Genomic DNA, 21,991 nt, shown 5'->3' on the forward strand with positions numbered 1-21,991 from the left:
CATTTTGCAGGGCCCAAGAAATGCAATATAGATAATGCCTTGCACTGTATTCTCTCTGCCTGCAGCTGCAGCCCTGCTTGCCCATGTCCATTTTGCTCCACTGTGGCAAGATGGTGAACAAGGGGCAACCAGCGAAGAAAGATGCAGCATGCAAACATGAGCAGCAAATCTGGAACAATGGGCCAACAGGAAAAGAAACATTATCTGCCCTCCTGGAGAAGCAGAGCTCTGCCATCTGTAGAAGGCCTGCCATGCCCTTCTTTTGTCCTCCTGAGGAAAAAGTGCATTATTTCAAAGAAAGATCCTCTGAGATCTTTCTTTAAGAGCTAAATGAGAGCTAAACCCTAATCACTTAAAGTGGGAGAGCAAAAGCAGAGGATGTGTCTCGTTTAAATCAAAACGTCATAGAGCAAAGCCCATCAGAAGGTACCAAAGGTACTGGCTGCTCCCTGCCACTGGAGGGCGGGCGAAGCACTAAAACATCCTAAAATCACTCGGATTCCCCAACAGACAACGAAGGAGCTCCCTGCACCGGATTTCAGCAAAATACACATTATCCGTAATGACCATGCTAAGCCTTCCTATTAGCACTCTAGTCCTCATCTTCCCCTCCTCACGTGAAAGCTCAAGTGACTCCAGTGCCTGTTGGTGGAGCCCCATCCAGAACACCTCAGCTGCAACATCAGGTTCACGAAATTCTGCATCTATGTGAAATTCAGCTACAATCAGAGATGAAACTTCAAAAAAAGAAAGCCCCAAAACCGCTCTTGAAAGTGTATTTACTGTGTCAGGCAAAACTAAATGTTGTTAAGCACACATTTTCCAGTGCACCACAGGAAAATTTTTTTCACTGGCAAAGGTTTAATGACAAGTCCAAAGTATGGAATTGAAAAGAAACCCACAAAAGATCAGAAAGAACAGCATGTACCTATGCATTACATTACAACAGGGAGACAATTTCAGCTATTACCTGTAAATTGTGCTTTAACACCAAAAAAAGTGCATTTCAAGAGTCCAAACTGAATTGTGCTCCAGTTCTTCTATGGCAAAAACATATTCCTAATTTAATAATCCCTGACCACAAAATATCTTCAGTTCTACAAGCAGTATCAGTAAGTAAAGAAAAAAATTAACACTTCAGGGTTCAACAGTTACCTACTCAGGAAGCAATTTTAAAAAGTACAAGGGCAGAAAAGTAAAAGTCAGACATTTTCATGCCTTAGTTTCCAGTAGAAGCCTTTACAGGGTGGACAGCAGTGCAATGAGAGTGCTGCAATAGACCTGTCAGCCACACAGCAGCCCAGTGAGCTGCAGATGTTCAACCCTAGTGCTACCCCAGCAGAGGTGGCATGGAGATGGGTGCAGCACACAGCAAGCACATCAGTCTGCATGGGCAGTCAGCGTTGCTCACCGGCAAAAATGAGGTGTGGGAAATTCTGCAGGAGAAACTTCAGGTATCCTGTTTCAAGACAGCTTTACTAGAAGTGTTCCTTAGCAGCTACTGAATACAGCAAAAATAGTGGCAAAAAAAGGGGAAAAAAGATAAATGGTGAGAGTACAAGGAAGACAGGAGTACAAAGAGAAAAGAAGCATAAGCACAGGGAAGAAGGGTGGGAACTCAAAAAATGAAAGCTGACAGACTAATACAGCCCATAAAGATCTGCAAAGTAATTATGCTTCTGCATCATAATCAATAGGTTAATAAAATTCCTTCCTCCACCCCCACTGGGATAATGTGAAGAGAAAAAAACCTCACCAACAACAGAAAACAAACAGAAAAATTGTATTTACTGACACTAGTGCCAGAGGTTTCCCAGTTCTATGCGGGGAACATCAAACTTGGCTACTACATTAACATTTTTCTTACGGAACAGCAGTGACAGTCAAGATTTCTATAAGAGAAAGGCATTTCAACAACAAGGTTAGACCAAGCATAAGCCTTACACTATACTGGAACTAGCCATTGAGCCAAAGTAGGCAGTGACAAACAAATGATTAATCAAATTGCAGACCTAAGAGTCAGAAGGCATGCTGAGTTTCATCTTTCCCCACCAGAAGTAATTAAATTGAGTTTGCCTTGGCATGCTAGAGAGACACGCACGAATTCCAACTATAATTGCCATAATAGCCCTATTTGTTGATTACTATAAATTCACAAAAAGGGGTGGGGCATCCAATTTCACTTAGAGGTCAAGAAGCAGAACAGAGGGAATTAGAGAAACTAAGAACCAGTGTTTGTACAAAATATCCTGGTGATAATAAGGGATATAACACCCCTACCACCATCTAAAAAACTCAACAGCCTAAACACATGATTAAATTATGGAGCACACAGAGATTAATTTCAGCTGTAGAGATAATACCAGTACAGGCAGTATTCCTCCCTGGAAATAGAAAGAATACATGCTCACAGAATACTGCTATTATCTGCACAAGCCATCATAGATTTGGAGAAAGCTGTGACAATCTCACTAAAATTTAAGCGGGGGGGGAGGAATGTAGTAAAATACTGAATGTGCTGAAAAGGCAAGTTTATATCAAACAATTATCTGCTTCTCAGAGAGAGAGAATATAAGAACTCCTCAGGTCTGCCATACACGTCCAGCAAAGGACAACATTTCACCTACAGGTTTTCAGATTGTTTTGAACTCCAGGATTTCCATGTGTAAATAGGAATCAATGAACAGCATTCGAGAATAATCTGCCTGTACATGATCACCAAAGAAACAAAAGATGTTGAAACTGCCAACATGGCAGTGCATATATGAGACAGAAATCCGCAAGCGGTGTAAAAAGCGTTTGAAGACAGTAGCCATTAATTAATCACTCAGTGCTTTAAGGCAATAACAGGCAAGAATTCTCAAGCAGACACTTCAGTAAATCGATGTGAACCTCCAATTCAGACTGTACATAAGTCTTCATAGATCTAATAGAATTAGTGATTACTTTTTTTAAAGAGTTGACCAATGCAAGGCTTGAACTTCCACTTACTACTTCTGGAACCATCAACCTGCTGGTAGATCAGCACAGTAAATTCAGACAATAGATTTACACTATAGTAGCCAGATACTAGATTTTGACACATACCATCAATCCCCTCCTCCCTCTCCTGTTCTCTCCTGCACATCAATGCAGGTTCCAATCTGTCCTTTAAACTGCCTTCCCCCCCTCAGTCTGTAAACATCATACACTGGAAGAGTGGCATGAGTGGAAGACTGGAGAGGGTAGCAGCTCCTTGAGTTCTGCTCACTGGGCAGCCCTGTAGCAGGACTGCAGTATTGGCTCAGGAGATACTGCAGCACTGCCCTTCTGAAAAAAATAAGCCCCATGAGACAAGGTGCACTGAAGGATTTTCTTACCTAACACACAAGACCATTCAACCCATATAATCATCCTAGACAACTAACCATACCTGTCCTTACCAACAACTACCTCAAGACTACTTTTTTTTAGTTACATTAGCCACATTAAGCACTACCTCCTACCATCTTAACTCTTTCCTCATGCTTTCACCACTGTTTAGTTTATCATTTTAAGAATCACTTGAAGTTGATTCTTAAGATGTAAGTGCATGTAAGTTTGTGGAAGCTTTCCCCAGCTCAGTATCTCAAGATTATGAATTCCATGCAGCAGCTGAGCTCCATGTCCATCATGTGTCATGAATACCCTTGTCCCTCTATAAATAACCAGCCTGAAATCCTTTAGAGCTGATGGAAGTGTTCAATTTGCAGGGGAAGAAAACTGTGTTGCTAAGGAACAGCAAAGGAAAAGAAAGGCCAAAGCGGTAATCTGAAATGAAATGAAAGGAATTAATTTAATGGGCCCTTGATATGTTGAGTGTTTGGCATACCATCAGCAATTTAGCAGGCTGTAGTCTTTGTTTCAAACTTAGGCTGAAAGAATAGTCAGAACTTGATTGCACCCTTAATTTTGGAGTTAGCTGCATTCTCTCTTTCATACAACAGACCCTGTCCGCTTTTGTGGATTTCAGATGAAATTTTAAAAGTAAACCACATGAATATCAGTTTGAACTACAGCTATGCCTACAGTTCGTGACACTCCATTCTTTTAGATGAAGACAAAGGGTGAGGATTTTCTTCACATTTTTCTCACTAGCAGACCAAGAGATGTGCTTTGCCAGTATTGGCTTTCATGATTTGCTGATTTTGGCAGAGATCTCAGCAACGCACACAACCAAACACTATTTCTTTTTTCTGTTTTACAGTATTTTCAGGAAAATGTTTTCCATTGTTTGTAATCACTTAGAAAAAAGACTTGTTGTGGTAGAAGATTTCTAAAGCTCGTCCTCCACTGAGAATTTAAGTTGTTGTGAAGAGCATTTCCTTTTCTTCTTGAGACAGATCTTTCTCTAGATGTTTTTCTTTTTACCTTTTTCCTTCAGCTTACTTAAATAGAAGAGTTACAACTGCAGAGATTACATCTCTGGCATATTTAGCAATGCCTTTACAATTTCTTACATGTTTTCCAACACTTCAGTTTAAGTATCACAAATGCCTGGTATTTAACATGCCCAAAGTCAAAATTCCAGTATTTCAATTGTTCAAGTTGTACTTTAACTCACAAAATGCTAAGTATCAAACTGACAACCTTACCTTCTTCCTTTCTCACTACAGTTTTAGAGACTATATTGTTGAACACTGCCTGATAAGTAGACTTTGCCACATGAAGGTTTCCAATTAAATAACAATAACTATCAAATAACAACTAACAACTACACAACTATCACACTTTTGTGCAACAAACAACAGGTAAACCACTTCATGAGTGGTTTACAAGGAACTGACTTACCAAAATGAGGTAGGTGACCCACCTATCTCCTCATTTGCACCCACCATTACCTCCTTATGTCCTTAACTGTGCATTCCTAGATCTTAACTTGGTTGGGTCTTACTGACTGAATGCATTAGTTTTATAATGCTTAGTTGATTAAATAAAAGACAAGACTTCTCCCTCAAAATTCCATTTGTTTTAACTTTGTGATGTAGAATCACAAAACATACTAGTTATGCTGTAACTACATTTTTTCTGAAAAGAATTTTATCTGTCATTCTAAAGCCTGGGCTCATTAGGTTCTGCTGTAACTATCTTTTTTTTCCCCCATGTGTATCTAATTTTACTGGAGCATGAAAATGTGCTAGATGAACACCATACAAGAAATGTTGACATTATTACAATGAGCTTTACATCCATATGCTAATTGCAACTCCCAGTCTATACTATTTTTGTCTCGCCTATGGAAAAAAATTCCCAGACCTGTAAACCTTTCCAAACACTGTTTCATATAGTTATTGGATAAAAACATGAACTCTGTATTCCATGCTTTTTGAGAAACACAGGTAAAGCAAATTAGAATTGCAGAGAAAGGCACAGCAATACACTTCTCGATATGCCTTTGTGTGGCCATTACAGATAACATTGTATTACCATAGTTCTTTCATCTCTTTTTGGAAATGCAAAACTTTAGACCTTCAGAGAAAATAACATAGGCGCTGCCCCATTTCCTGAATTCATGTCGCCACTATGCTTCACTCATCACTCTTTTGTAATATAAATTAAGGACGCACAAAATAATCTGCTACCATGCAAGAAAAACAAGAAAAAGGTTAACAGAAGTTTAAAGTGAAAAGCTTGCCAGACATGCTCTTCCTAAATCTGAAGGTGCCGTTAACATCACCAGAGGGCACCAGAACTGACGCCCAGTGTGCCAAGAACGGGCTTTTGTGTGCTGCTCCCTCTTCAGCGCAGCAGTCAATTGTAGAGTAACAAAAGGGGTCCATTTTCCCAAAATAATGTTGTTACCATTGCTATAAATGTGACTCATCCCTTTCAATTGTTTTCTATTTGTACAAGTGTTTTTCTTCTGAAGATACTGTATCTATATCACAGCGTTACAAACTCTCCCTTTCCTGCTTTGCTGTCCCATAAAAAGATTCTAGAAAATCAGGCAGCCTACATTCTAGGCACTGTAGAACCACTCATGCTACAGTCTGGAAGCACAAAACTCAGAAGCACAGAGAAGGAAGACACTCACTCACTTGCACTCCTCCACACTGGTCTTGCCTATACTGTAAATAAAAATCAGGGAGTTCCAACAGCGATGGGAGTTTGAGATAGAGAAGGAAGCCAGATCATCTGCAGTACAGAGTATGAGAATGGAAATAAAACAGGTTCCAGATACTGGCCCCTTGTAAGTTTTTTTTAAAGATGGAGCAAAGCATTTATTTGTAAAGGTACCAAGACACCACACATTACACACTAGTGATAACATGGCTGCTGTCACAGAACACTACTTATGGACAGATAAGATGGAAAGACACAAACATGCTCACCGTGCACACAGAAGTCTCATCTCCAGTCTTTACTCTGTTCTGAGCCAAGAGCTGCTCCAAGAGGCTTATTCTGTGCAGCAGCCAGGAAAATGCCAGCAGCAGCTCCCGACTACCCATTGAGCCATCAGAGGGGAGCCGATAGAGTTCTGGCCTGTCATAGCCATGGTACCACAACGCTGCCTTCACAAACCTAATTTGGTTATCTGAAAAGAAGAAAACAATTGAGAATAACCTACTGTACTACTCAGTACGTTTATGCTTCAGTTACAGAAACTGCTGCCTCCTCTGAGAGCAAGATTTTTAATCAAGCATAAGATTTGTGTAAGACAGTGGAGGCTACAGCCTTTATCAACAACCAATAGATGACAGGAGTGTAAAGGGTAGAAGCTTTCCTTTATGCTGCCCCATTCTCATCTACAGAACTACTGCTAAGGGAAAAGAAGAAATTCAAAGTTGAGATCAAGGCCAGTAATGGCCTCTTGGAGATTTAACAAAGGCAAAAAAGGCAAATAGCCATCCCCCCTGTAACAGGACTCCATCTATTCATTTTTTATGATCCACCAAGCGCGCTATGAATTAATAAATACTGAGTCACTTTACTCCTGAATGAAACTGGGATTTAGAGACAGAAGTTTCGTAGCCTGCTGCAAATCTCTGAGCACCAGTGAGCAGGCAGAGATAATGCAGCACGCCACATGGACCGTTTAATTCTCGGGAACGCTCTGATCTATATTCCTTCACACCAGCAAATGTTACCTGACAGCTACAAGACAAGCATTACAGAACTGTAAAATACTGACGAAACACAGAGAAAACTTTTTTAAAAAGGTTCTGACCAGTAATCCTCAGCTCTGTACTACATCAAAACTACAATAAAGAACATAATTAAGGGGCACAATACATACTGGGGAAGAACCAACATTTGTAAAAGGAAGCTCTGCTCAAAAAGCTACTGAAGGCAACAACAAGCGATTAAGGAAGAGTCAACCAATGCAGGACATTTAGACTTCCCAATGAGATTCAAATAGCACCAAGAAACTAAGCCACTACAGTGGAGGGATAGGGAAGGCCCTTCAATCAATGACAAGTGCCTAACAGACAAGAACCAGAGGGTAGGAACAAATGGTGGTTTCAGATGAGGGCTCTGTGCTAAACAGTTGCTGTTCAACCAACTCGAAATGACACACAGACAACATGATAGTGACAGAAAATTTGGTGCTGATGTGATATTACTCAGTGGTAAAGAATGCAGGCAGATCATGAAGGACTGCAGAACCTAATGAGCCCAGGCTTTAGAATGACAGACAAAATTCTTTTTAGAAAGAAAGAAAAAAATTATACACACAAGAGAAAAAACAATCCTAACTGTACTGACACAGCAACGGGCTCCGTGCTGACCACTGAACTCAGGAACACAACCTTAGATGATAAAAGATTTTTGATGACTATCACATGATACGAGAACTACATGGTTCTTATATGCATTCAAAACCAAACAGAATGTAAGAAACCTAGAAAGGAAATTAAACAGAACACAGGGAATAACACTATACTGTTGTCTACCTCTATGTGCCCCCACATCTCAAGTTCACAGTGTTATTTTACTTCTTTAGTCACAAAAAACAAAGAGAAGATGAGTACAATCACAAGTACAGAACAGCTTCATTTTAAGAACTGATGACATAGGCCAAGAAGATGACTGAGAATGGGTGTAACAAAACTCTTTCAAATGGCAAGTACTGTGGAATGGGTGAACAGGGAATAATCTGTTTGCACAACATTCAATAAAAGAACTGTGCGCCACCAAGCAAAGTTAGCAAGTCTGTGAATAAAAACAAGTTAGAGATTTCTCCACACGTACAGCAAAGCCCTGAAATTTCTGGCCATGAGACACTATGGATACTGAGAGTTACACAGGCTCACAGAGGAACTCGACTGATAGAACAGGAGTGCATGGAAGCTTATGAAATGCAAAGACAACCTTTATGGTTTAGGACATCTGAGATGTAAATTACTAGAGGTTGAAAGAATACTCCTCTGAAAGAATCATTCTATTTTCGCTCTTTCCCCTAGGCATCCACTTCTGACAGCTGGAACAGCTGGATGAAGCTAGAGCAACCTTCAATTTGATCCAGTTTAATCATTTTTACAAAATAAGGAATAAAGCTGCTCTCCTTTTCCAGTGTAATGCTTCAGTATTTCTGTAGGGTTTCATAAAAAAGGTGCAGTAACAGACACAAAACTAACAATAATTTTTTGCAGGAACAGTGTTTTGCATAGCAGAGCTTCTGCAGAGACGCATGACAGTTGGACAACTGGGTTTAAACCTAGCCTGTTTCTGCATTACAGACACAAAAAAGAAACCCAAACACCTGAATCACCTTGCTTGTTCTTTCTGCAGAACTTGTGAATGTAAAAACAAGCAGCTTACTTTCACGATGTCAGAGTGGCAGAAATGCCTGTGGTTTGCTGAAAATCTTGGTATGTAATATAATCCTTTAAACACAGGGAGATCTCTCAGATATTAGAGTTTTTCTTTTGATCCCTCTTGAATATTCTCACGTAAGCTAGGTTTTCATGTTGCCCTTTCCTTCCTGCATTTGTCAAAAAAGGAACTGCCATAACAGGTAAAGGGAGAAATGCTCCAAAAGGAAGGAAGATCAGTACACACTTTCCTCCTTTTTCAAAGCAAACCAGCATCACATACTGCCATCTGCAGTTCAGGAAGCTCCACAAGAAATCACCTATCAAAGAAAAGGAATAGAGCAAGCCAGGTGCGTTTCTCTGCTCTGATATACCACTCAGGACCAGATCCACGCAGGCAATTTGCCACCTGAATTACTGTGTTGCTCTGCTCCTTTATATCCCCCTATTTCACCTCTCCCTCTGCATGAGGGAGTGTGATTAGTGTGAGTATGAGGCAGGAATTGTGGGCGAGCGGTAAAAGCATGGGTCTGGAAATGGGGCTGAAAGAGCCTTTCCATAACCTTATAGAAAATACTTTCTTCATCTCTAAAGCACTCAGATAAACGGCAGCAGAGGCTATAGAAGTACCAAGATGGATTTGACCATAATGTGCAGCCAAGAGAGGAAAAGAAACCCCATCACTCATGTATCAGATAACACCAGTCACTCGAACACCTCCTCTTTGATATCTTCTTATGGCATTCCATTAGGATTGGACAATTTATAGAGAAAGAACCTCACAGTCCTTTCAACTACACACCTTCTGCATGCATATTATTTATTATATTCAGCAAGTAAGACCAAGCTGTGGATGAACCTCAATGTTCAGCCCTCCTATGACTATACTCAAGCTGTGCTGTTCTGCTTTACGAATCCTGCAGAATACATTCAGTGAATTACAGCATGATATTCAAATAAGGGTTATGCATTATCCCGGCAAGCTAAAATGGAAGGGAACTAAATCAAGTACAAGAACACACATTACTGCATGCGCTCAGGCAAGAAACACCTGCATAGGTAGTGGTATGATGAGAAACTATTGCTGCAGAAAAAATTTTTCTGCTTCATTTGTCAAACACACAAAAATATATTGCAGCTCTAGACCTCTTTCCCATACTATAAAAACTGAATGGCACCTCCAGAAAAGAAACATTTCCTCCAGCTATCTAAGTGCATACACAGCACTGCTACCTGCTGTGGCTGTCAGGTTGTTATCCAAGTCCATCAGCTCTCAGCCTCTGTGAAGAGTGAGCAGCAAGAAACCACTGATCATGACTTCATCAATAAGGTTATACCTGGAGTACTATTACACAGCTTACTGGGACTCGTACTCCTCTGATGAGAGACCCATTGTTCTAACATGTTTAAGGGGCTAGATTAACAGCTTCCCACCAAAGTTTACAGTAAATGCCTTTCACTGTGTGAAGAAAAATTTTTCCAAAACAAGAAATCAAGAGCCATTTGCAAAATTTTATAACCACTGTCTGGGGCTTCTGGTTTCTTTTCGCAAGAATAGTTCATACATTTTAAAACATCAAACTGTGTGGGGCTTTTTTTTTTTTTTTATATGTGATTTTTCAAAGAGTTTATTTTCTCCTACCTAGGCAATGAAATACACCAACCATTTAAAAACATGGTGCAGAAAGTTTTCCTGAACAATATGACAACCATAGGAAGGGAATGACTAGCAGCTGTTGTAGTCAAAGTAAATTTTAGTCTCCTCTAAAATTCACCTACATGACAAGGCCAGCTCAAAAACGGACTAATGAAACTACTAACTCAAAACAGAAACACACGCTGCGGTGCAACCTCACAAGTCACTTGATAAAAAGGACTTGCCACATCAAGGAGAAATTTTCTGGAAAAGAATCTATCCTTTTCTATGGGCAAAATCTGTAAGAGCATTCTGTCCCTGCCACACGCTGCTTGCTTATACCACCTTGCAACTGCAAAGGGTCCAACATCTAGCACACAGTCCTTGAAATGTAGGTCTCAGTTTAGGGAGTAGCAAGAACCACCACTGCGACTGCAACAACACATGCAGACTATAGGCCAGAGGTCAGTGTTTCCTCCAGAAAAAGGAAGGGTACAGCACCACCTGAGTATGGCTTCTCTTTTCCAGAAAGCTGTTCCTATGCACGTAGTAACCCTTATGCTTATGCCCATGGCAGGGGGGTTGGAACTAGATGATCTTAAGGTCCTTTCCAATCCTAACTATTCTATGATTCTATGCTGAAGGAGTCTTCAAAGCCCTCTTCTGTGATCTGGCAACTGCTGCTCTCTTTGTTTTAATTAAGAAAATTAAGAGGTTGTACAAAAAGAGCAAAGACAGGAAAGCCTGATCCATGGACTAAAGCACCAGACTTGGATTAGGGAAATCCATTTCAATTCTTTGATGTGCAACAGGATCCTGTAACAAACCAGAAAAAGTTACTTAGTCCCTATGCCCAAGGCTCCACTTCACTTACATAGAATAAACACATGAAAGACCACAAGTGCTCCAGAGCAGGAACAGAGAAGGAAAGCAGTAAAATACTGATCGCGTTGGCAGCAGACAACTCATTCACTTGGCCAAGCAAATGTAGTTAGTGTAATTTGAAAAACAGTATGGCTCTCCAACCTGAATTTCAGCTTTAGTCACCATGTTGTGAATAAACAAGTTTCTTAAAAATCAGCTCAGCAGTTCTGAGCAGAACCACAAATTCCTACCTTGCAATCTTGCAGAAGACACCATCAAAAGCTCCATTTGCTCTCTCTAGTCAGCAACCTGCCACATGCATGTGGAAATCCTGTCTCCAAATGCAACAAGCAAATATCATGGGAGCAGCCAGGATTCAGCAAGGTTGCACTTGTGCAGGACCACGCTACAAAGCTGTAGGAGATAGCCAATAGACTTACCAGTCTATTACACACAGCAGATTGTGTACGAGTAGAAAAGCAAAAACAGCCAAATGAAAAATAGCAGTCCTGTGAGTAACACTGAACCATGCTGACTTCCTACTGAGCTACCAGCAAAACTATGCTGGGTTTGCTCCACACTCCACAATGCTTAGCCTTTTTTAACTCTGCTTACAGAGCCATCAGATTCCCTGCTCTTCAGGGGCTTAAACAGTGTTGTTTAGGTTTCTTTGCTTTCAAAGGCAGAAGTGGATTTTAAGTGATTTTGGTCTGAGGAGACCTTCATCCATGACAGAGAATTCTATTCTCAAAACTTCCTCTGACAAAGAAAGGGCTCTAGATAGACATCTAGAGAGAAGTCTGAAGAGTATTGCAGTTGGAATAAGATACATTTAAGTAAATAGTGCTCTGTGATTGTGAGAAGCCAACCTGTAGTCAGCTTCCCTCTGAAGCAGTGGCCCTGTCCATAGAGATATTCATGGTCCCTCTAAAATAATCACACACTTTTTGTTTTGTCTAGAACTTCAATTCAAAACACTGCCTTTATCATAGAATAGTTTGGGTTGGAAGGGTCCTTAAAGATCATGCAGTTCCATCTCCCTGCCATGGGCAGAGACACTTTCCACTAGACCAGGTTGCTTAAAACCCCGTCCAACCTGGTCTTGAGCACTGCCAGGGACGGGGTAGCCACAGCTTCTCAGGGCAACCTGTGCCAGTGCCTCACCACCCTCACAGTAAACAATTTCTTCCTAATATCTAACCTAAATCTACCCTCTTTCAGCTTAAAGCCATTACCCCTTGTCTTATCCCCACAGGCCCTCGTAAAAGGCCCCTCTCCAGCTTTCTTGTAGGCTTCCTTTATGCACTGGAAACTGCTCCAAGGTCTCCCCAGAACGTTCTCAAGAACCCCAACTCTCTCAGCCTGTCTTCACAGGAAATGTGCTCCAGCTCTCAGAGCATCTTCTTGGTCCTCCTCTGTACTCACCCCAACAGGTCCATCTCCTTCTTATGTATATGGTTCATGTGTTATAATTCAGTTTTGATTGCAGTGGATCAGCTCCAATCCCCAGCTTCCCACCTTCCTGAGTTCAACAGGGTGTGATGCAGGCAGCTCCGGTCCCCAGGCATGTATAAACTCTTAACTGAAGCAATCCCAGGGATTAACGCTTCAGAGGACAGTGGGGGAGAAGTGGTTCTACTATTTGGGAGATATGCTACAATTCAAAGACTTGACATAGGACCTGATTGAAAATTAACCACAGAATCACGCATCATGTGTGGAATGGGGAAAAGAAGGAATCAAATGAAAAACAAATCAATTTCTGTAATTACCTCTGCAGATGCTGAGAATGCATAAGATCATTGAAGAGATTTTCCTGTGATAAAGTGTCAAAGGGAAACAGGAGCTTCTAGCAGACACAAGGACATCCCAGTTTCACGGACAAAGCAAGCCAAAGAGACGTAAACCTGCCTGCACAGCTGTTATGCGATAGCAAGTTGGTGGCACAGGTCTACAAAATGGACCACTCCTGAGAGGAACCAAGGGGCAAAAGAAGAACTGCTACAAAACCAATTACAGTACTTCCCTGGAACAGATGGAAAGCACAGCCAGCCAGACTGACTAGGTTACCTATGGCATCAGATTCTGTCCACTTGTGTCCATGGATTTGTTTCAGAAGAGCATAGAGCAGTCTCCAGAAATCCAAGCTCTGCAAAAGAGAGGAGTGGGGGAAGATGAGCAGGCAAATATATGCCACGTATTTAGTCTTAATTAGGCAATTAAACCTGTATCTGAACATCAGCAGTTAATCGGAAGAGCACACCTGCATCCTGCCAACACTGTTGGATGAGTCAGGTTCACATATTAGCTGTCTTCTGAACACAACCTACAGTGAGGTGCACTCAGAAAGAGAAGGGCTGCTAATGTTGGCTCTACAGCAAGACCCAGCACTTCTACTTTGAGGCACATGCATACACGAGCACAGCTTCCAAAGCATTTGCCCTGAAATAACCACATATGGCGCAACTTGTCCATAGTCAAACTAGTACTCAAAGACACTTGAAAGATCTGACAGCGATAGTATCAAAAACTCCCAAAGAGGCAGCACAAAAGGAGCTGGACCTGGAAATCACTTCTTGGCCACACAAGGGCAGCACACTGACAGACTGAAACAGTGATTCTTACAGTTGGAATTTCAGTCAACACTCGTAAAATGCTTAAAATAGATAACTGAGCAAGGGGAGCACCCTGTGTGCAAGCTGGAGGCCCTGTGAGCATCACCCTGTAAAGTTCTGATGCAACGCCCCAAGCTGGTGTAAAGGGGACCAAGCCTGAGGTGACCCTAGAAAGGTGCCACAGACCACAGTGAAACAAGCAGCTTTAAGTTAAGGCCACAGTACGATAAAGCCGTTTCAGGAGCAGCGAGTTTGTCGCCAGTCACACAACGGCTGGGGCCCACCCGAAGGTATGCCCCCCCACAGCCCCCGGACCGGGGCTCGGTTCCATCTGGGTGTCCCCGTCCCTCCCACCCGGGACCCGGCATGGCACGGATATCCCTGCCCAGGCATGGCGCCGTCCCCGCACCAGGCCCGTCCCCGAGGGCGCGGAGGGGTCGGCCGCCGGACAACAGCGGGGGCCGCCGGACAACAGCGGGGGCCGCCGGACAACAGCGGGGGCCGCCGGACAACAGCGGGGGCCGCCGGACAACAGCGGGGGCCGCCGGCGAAGGGTGTTCGGGGCAGCCCGCGCTCACCGCCTGCGGCCGGTCGAACTTGGCGCAGCGGAGGGTGTCGGGGGCGGGCCGTGCGCGGGGCGGCAGAGCCCGGCACAGCGCCCCAACAGCACCGGGCAGTGACCGACCCCGCTGCTGCTGCTGCCGCCGCATGGCATCACGTCGCCCGCCGCCGCTTCCCGCCCTCTGCCAGGGCGCGCCGGACACATGCGCAGTGCAGCTGCGCGGCTCTTCCCCGCTATTCGGCTGAGCCCGCCCGCTGCGGTGCCCCCTGGCGGCTGGGCGGAAGCACTGAACTGCCGGCCGCTGCGCCGCGTGGGGGCGACGTGAGCGGGGAGCGCGGCGAACAGGGCCCCGCCCCCCGGGGCCGGCCTCGCCGCCGCGTTACCGGTGTTCGCGCGCCCGAGCCCGCGCCTCCCTCCCCGGGAGGTGACCCGCAGCCGGCAGTGAGGGCCCAGGAAGGAGGCTCACCGCGAGCCACGGCTGTGTCTCCCCCGACCCAAACCCCCGAGCGAGCCCTGCAAGCTTCCCCTCCCGTCCTGGCCGAAAGAGTTACTGCGAAACCCGCTCCAGTGTTTCTAAACGTGTGACTCTGCTGCTGTCAGGCCGAGAAACAGTCTCCCGGCTGATGTGCACGGTCTGGCAGCAGGGGATCGGCTCTAATCCCCGGCTTCCCACCTTCCTCTCAGTTCAATGAGGCATGATGCAGGCAGCTCCGGTCCCCAGGCATGTATCAACTCTTAACTGAAGCAATCACAGGGATTAACCCCAGGGCAGACAGCAGGAAGAAGTGGTTCTGTCGTCTGGGAGATAGCCTGAATTACTGAGATGGAAAGTCCATCTCTTGGACAGGGTTTATATGGCCAAAACCTGGCCATGGGTGGATTCCTGCTGTGGTCCTTATAGAGGGACCACCACCAGAGTGTGCCAGGGGTGCTGGTCTGCTCCACTCACACAGTGGGAACCCTGCCTAGGCCTGTACATAAGATCTGCTAGAAACCCCCACTGGTGGTTTCTTGGCCAAGTACCCAGTTCATAACCCATTTAATGTACTATCCATGGATACAGCATGATGCTTTTCCTTTTTCCAACATCTGAACACCATGAAACAACCTGTGAAATTCCTTCCAGCTACGGAACAACCTCTTGCAGCCAGACGGCTGCTTGCAATGAGGAGAGAAATCACACTGGTCCAACAAGACCTTCAGCTAATGTGAACTGCATTTGCACTCTTTCCCTCTGGTTGCTGCCTCTCCCACCCCTGTGCCGGGCAGCACAGCCGCTTCTGATGCTGAGTACTGCATTAGTCCTCTCCCAGTCCCGCAGATCCAGGCTGCTGCTCCAGCCAGCCCTGCAAGGACCCCTGGGTGTGAGATATCCAGCCTTAAGGATTTTAAAATATCTTCTCTAGCAGCTGTTGTCTCACATCCTCCCTTGTTCCTAATGGCCTGGAAAGCATTTTCCTTATTCCTCATCCAGCTCTAGCTCAGCAATCTCTGCTTCTTTGCTCTCCTTCCTAACAGGTTTGGCATCTCCATACGGTTCCTTGCCTTTGGTTCCCAACAGCCTATAAAGTCCTTTTTTTTATTTCCTAGAGCCTTATCGGACCTGGATAATCCTCTGCTGTCTTTGGCAACCTTCTCAGCTTTCCATACCTTGCTGCTATCGGGTGCTGTCTGGTCCCTCCATGACACATTGCTTGTCTATTTTCCCATCCCCACTGCAGTCTCAGGGCAGGAGGACCTTCAGCTGGAGCCAATTTCCTGTGTTTTCTTGACCATTCCATAAACCCTGCTCAAAGCCATCCCTGTCCCCACACACATTCCTTTGTCTAGGCCTTTCCTCCCCAGGGCAGCTGCCTGCTTTGCCACTGCCTAGACAAGGGCTCTCCTGCAGCACCCAGTGCACACGCTGCTGGTTGGTTCTCCCCATCACCTCCTCTCTGGGTTCCTATCCCCCAGTCCAGTGAGCATCATCACCCAGCACAGGAGCAGCAGCTGGGATGCACACCATCCTGGCATGCCAACAGCCCCCATACAGTTCTCCATCCCACTGACCAGACCAGTCCTGTGGCGCCCCAAAGCTGGGCTGGCCGCCTTCCCGGCCATCATCCCCCAGTCCTTGGCCCCACAGCTCCCTCGGCACGCAGCACAGTGGGTGCGCCTGACACCAGACGCCTGGCGCTGCAGAGGGTTGGCGCCCGGCCACGGGCAAGTTGGACGCCAGGCAGCAAATCCCAGCCTCTCCAGCGCGGCACAGTGCAGCGCAGCGGGGGCTCAGTCCCAGCACGCGAGGCCCCACTTATCTGCTCTGCCGGCTGCCTGGGCGGTTTTCCCAGGATGGGAGAAACCGATGGGAAGGTGATGGTTTCCTGCTGTAGAGGCTGACCTTGTGCTGTGGACAAGACAAAGGAGGTGACAATGCGACAGCCCACAGCACGCCGTCCCAGTAGGGACGGCGATGCCATTCCACTGGCAGCAGATCCTCTGCCTCACTGCATCCAGGCCACCCTCACCTCACCTGTCCTGAGCCCTGGTCCCGCAGGGGCTGAGAGATGCAAACAAGCAATTACTGGCTGATGTCAGCACACTATTCTGATGTCATTTTGTGCACAGGAGGTTACTGGAGACTGGTGCAGGCCTCCAGTATACATACAGATCCTCTGTATAGCAGGATGGGGCTGTCTCATTGGCTCAACCTGCCCAGCTGCTTCTCTGGGTCCCTCAGCTCTGCCACGGCACTGGGGCAGTTTCAGGAGGCAACAAGCTGTGGGTTGCCTCAACTGCACAGCAGTAGGGACCATAATGAGACAGGAAGGTCCAGGCACATTGTGAGGCCAGGGATGCTCCTCCTGGGGAGAAGTCACCAGACTTCGCCCTCTCTCAGTTCCTGGGGCTCATGTGATGCTGCACAGCCACGGAGCTGGCCGTCTTCAGCGCAATGTGTCAGCTGGGGTCACTTCCGCCCTGGGTGACTCAGCCGGGGCTGAGGACGCCTGTTTTCACCCGTGCCATGGCAACCCACCGCCGCAGACAGCCCCACTGTTTGTGGCCGTTGCCAGAGATGACGGTGGCCTTCCGTTACCTCATGCAGATTGTATGCGATAGTGGCGATCTGTGCTTGCTCCGGCAGCAGCACAGCTTCCTGATGTCACCTTGGCCCAGCCCTGCCAAGTGGAAGTTGTGAGCTCTCCTCCCGGGAAAACAAACCTTTTGCTCTTTTATTTTTATTATGCTTTTCATGGTTTTATCCCCGTGAAGGCACAGGCAGGAGCCAGCCTGTCTCCAGGCCAGGTCCCCAGGCCATGCATCGGTGCTTCCCACGCTCCGCTGCCAGCTCAGGCAGCCAGAGCTCCTCTCTCCTCTCCTGTCCTCTCTCCTCCCCTGCTCAGATGGCTGATCACAGCTGCTCTCCCTGCCCGCATGAGGGAGGTTTTGGATGGCCATAGCGTTACACAACCTGAGCAGATCATGCAGGCTGCATCATTTCCAGCTCCTTCCCAACATGCTCCTGTCTCTTTTATACACACACTCTATCCCTCGCTGAGACACCAAGCCCGGCAGCAGGGAGAACATCATGCCAGCAGGAAGGAGCAGAGCAGCACAGGGCTGAGAACACCTAGTGGGGCAGGCCCCACACCGCCTGGGGAAGGGTCAGGGATAACAGCTCCCACCAGGCACAGATCACATCTGGTGATGATGATCCATTGTGGGCTCATGTCTCCATCAGCCGAGTAGCACTCCCCTGGCTGGGGAGAAGATGGTGCCTTTTAGACTGCCCACCCTGGGATCTCTGCTGTTGTAGCCCAGCCATGTCAGGACGCGAATAGGCACCTTCTTGCCAGAGGGCAGCGAGCTGTCTCCTCACACTGTCTTCACCAGTGGGTGCAAGAGGCGCTGGTATTGCTGGCTTTGCCAGCACACTTTCAGCACTCCGAGTTGCATCATGTAACAGTTACACATCACTGCATCCCTGACTGCAACAGCTACACAACAGCTGCACAGATGCTCTAGTCCAGGTTTTCCTGGACACAGTTAATTAGTCTGCAATAGACATGTGTGGGGGCTGTAGCGCCAAAATTCAAGGTCATTTCCCAGCAGCTGGATGCTTAAGACAGGCGTTGGTGCTTCAGGCCCTCTGATACAGGGTCTGCACTTTCAGTATGATAAGTGAACTGAGAAGGATTAGGAAAACAAGATCTGAGGTCTCGCAGTTCTCTGTTCTCAGGAGTTTCACCCTTTATACTTAAATAGCTAAGTTGACAGCTCTCTGCACCAAGGGTAACTCCCTCTGTCCTCTTCTCCCCTGGGCCTTCAACACAAAACTCACCAAAGAAAGTGGCTTTGGTGGGAAGCTCTTTCCTACATCCTTCCCTCTCTCTCTTTCCTACATCCTTCCCTCTCTCTCTTTCCTACATCCTTCCCTCTCTCTCTTTCCTACATCCTTCCCTCTCTCTCTTTCCTTGAAAATAACACAAGAGTTGTCAAAGTAAAACAAAGCTCTAGTGCCCAATGCCAGCTTTTCTTCTTGGGCTCCTTGCTGGGGAAAGCCACCCAGGGCTCTTCGCAGTCAGCTCCTCACTGGATCTTCAGCACCGGGGATGGGGTGATGGTGGTACCACCTGTCCTCTTCTCTCCTTGCTCCCTGACTAGGCCTCAGTCTCCAGTACCATGGTCTTGTCCACTTCTCGTTATGCCCTGGCCATCTCCCTTACCCAGAGCCCCTCTGACTTCAGTGTCTTCAGCTGCTTCAGTATTTGCTGGGGTTGTTGTTCCCCATGAGGAACAAGGTTTGACTCCCTCTTTGCCACCTCTGCAAAGCTGTTTCCGCTGGTGGGATGGGGTTTCCCCAACAAACTGCTTTGCAGAGCTGGGCCAGGAAGCCCCAGCTTGCTGCGCAAGCTTGCAGAGTGCCCGCTGCCCAACATCAGCTGCACGGTCCCTCTTACCATTGCCCGGATAAGCAGGCAGATTTCTGAGGTGTTAGGTGATGAGCAGACACTTTCTTGACCTAAAAGATACCAGAGCTCTTTGAGCTTAACACAAACCAGCCTTAGAAATATCCAAAGCAGTAGTGAGCTGGGTATCACCCAGTTACAGACCAGCTTTGTCCCCAGGAGCCCCATACAGCAAAAACCAGGAATCTGCTGCAGCCACAGCCCCCATGATATGCCCCCTGGCCCTGCCTGTTCCCAAAAGGGACACAGATTTATTTGCAGAAACACATCAGCAGGGAAACAAACTGCTCACCACCCCATGGCAGGTGCCTGGCCTCACCTGTGTGCAAGGGCTCCTGTGTCCACGAGGCGCTGGAGGCTGCATGGATAAGACACAGAACCACCGCAAGGGAAATGCCAAAGGTGGCACATCAGTGTCCCCATCAGTGCTGGCAGAGGTGGCACCACTGGCATCTCAGTGAGGCAGTGTTGAACCAAACCCAGCACATGTCAGCCCAGATGTGTGCTGCAGTTCGCTGCTGTGGCCATGCTGGCAGGACACAGCCACGTCCCCAAGCTGTGGCTGCTGCTTTCCCTAAGGACAGCCCTAGGGAACGATGCTGAGGGCAGCATCCTGCTGTAAGGCTTCCAGCCTAAGCCAGCTGCAGGCTTAGGGATGCATCTGTCCCCTGCTTTGGATTAAGGCCTGTCCAATCTGTGCTGGGAGAAACACTCAGGGCCAGGCAACCCACACCGGCCCCTCCTGCCTGCACTATTCAGCACTGGGGGCTGAAGCAACATCCACACTTCTTATAGATCAGCTGAAAGACTCCCCCAGACCTCTTTCTGGCCTCCTCCTCTTTTTGATTCTGTACAGAAAGCCGCAGAGCCAGGGTGGAGAGCAGCAGCAGTTCAGTTTCTGAACCCATGCTATTTCCTGTCCTTTGCCAAACCCTCTTCTGCTTCCGTACCTCAGAGCATTTGGGCTCACCCACACCCAGCTGCCAGAGAATTGGTGGTGATGTTTGTTTTTTTTTATCAGTGGTGAAGTGTTTATAGCAACCCTCACTCAACAATCCACAAACTTCACTTATCTCAGCCCAAGCTTCCGAAATAAGGGCAGAGAAAGCACAGCTTCTTCCTCCGGGATCAGCAATGGTTCTGTTTCAGGTTAACGAAGCTGGGCATCACCACACCACCACCACTTTTGCTGTCCCAGAGGGGCACCTCAAGGCTCAGGCAGTGCCCTGAACCTGCCTGTGATAGCAGTAATATCCCCATGGCTTCTGTCTGGTTACCAGGCAGGACATGGGGCTGCCAGCCACCTCCTGAGGGTCTGCTGACTGCCTCAAGAGGTGAAAGCAGCTGGTAGGGCACACCGAGCCAGCATCCTGTGCCTGCTCAGGAAGACAGTGTTTTCCATGAGCATCCTGCTGTCACTGGCTCCCTTGTTGCAGGAGCAGCGCCACCAAGGAGGCTCCTGCCATACTGAGAGGGAAGGGACCATTCCTGTCCATCCGCAGCTCCCACCAGGGCTGGGAGCTGAAAGCACCGCAGATGAGCTGTTCTGGAAGCCACGCTGCTGCCTGTCTGCACAGCTTACGCCCCAGGCCACGGAGATTTACTGTTCAATGGATAAAAGATTGTGTCTGCTGACAGCTCACCTCCCCGGCCGCTGCTGAGCCTCGGTGCGCATCAGAGGAGAACGCCGAGCTTGGGCGCGGATTTCCTATCCAAATGCGATACAGCTGTTCCTGCTTCCTCTCCAAAGGCCGAAGCAAGTTTTACAAAATCAATTTATCATGTATTTTCTTTGACCAAGGCTCCTTGTGGATGTAACCTATGCCTGAACTGCCCAACCTCACAGCATTAAGGCAGAGCGTGACTTGTACAAGCGCAGAGCTCAGAGGGGAGTATCCTCACAGCAAGTCCTGGGGCTAAACACCATTTCAGTGAGAGTGCCTACTGCACGGCAGACAAAGAAACAGGATGCTCAGAAGGAGCTTTTTGGGAATCGATACCCAAGGGCTTGTCCCCAGATTTTGTTTGGGAGACCCCAGTTTTTAACCTCCTCCATGTGCAGCACAGAGTGAGACAGCTCCAGGATCAGGTTTAGCGCCTTTGCAGGCACAGCTCAGTCCCTACATCCCTCTGTGCACCCAGAGCAGTGTGAGCCATTCCCAGCCACCACACCTACAGTGCAGATTGGTGGCAGGGACCAAAGCAGTCCGCAGCCCCAGGCAGTGTACTGAGAACAGCAACACACTGCCTCCTGCCCCAGCCTCTGCCCACAGAAAGGGCCTTTAGTTGACAGCTGGATTGCCCCAGCCTCTCCCTGTGCAGCACCTGCTTTTCCATACCTCTCATTGGTAACTGCTCATCCCTGCTGGCTTGGACCCTTGCCTCTGGAATTAGCTGCTCCTGAAAAGTTTTGGTGCTGGACCCTGTTGGGAAAGAACAGAAGCCCAACTCATGGGTCCCTTTTCCAGCTGGACACACTTATGCAAATCCAGAGGATGACAAGGCTTGTGCTTGCCATCAGTTTTAATGCTGAGGATAAAAAGCTATCTCACTAGCTCAGGGCTGCTGGGATTATATCACTAGCTTGC

The 21,991-nt window shown here is 46.9% G+C and overlaps 1 protein-coding gene across 1 annotated transcript in view; it reads right to left on the reverse strand.

Moving 5' to 3' along the window:
• Positions 1 to 14,599, reverse strand: part of TEDC1 (tubulin epsilon and delta complex 1) — a gene marked incomplete at both ends in the record, with an annotated part of 75,797 nt that extends 61,198 nt beyond the window's left edge. The window contains 3 exons of the mRNA XM_080623985.1: positions 6,351 to 6,553; positions 13,345 to 13,423; positions 14,468 to 14,599. Coding sequence (XP_080480111.1) covers positions 6,351 to 6,553; positions 13,345 to 13,423; positions 14,468 to 14,599 — 414 coding nt within the window. The remainder of the gene's footprint in view (positions 1 to 6,350; positions 6,554 to 13,344; positions 13,424 to 14,467) is intronic.
• Positions 14,600 to 21,991: the final 7,392 nt, after the last annotated feature.

Source organism: Psittacula echo (assembly GCF_963264785.1).
Source record: "Psittacula echo genome assembly, chromosome: 7".
In the NCBI taxonomy this organism is placed as follows: Eukaryota; Metazoa; Chordata; class Aves; order Psittaciformes; family Psittacidae; genus Psittacula; species Psittacula echo.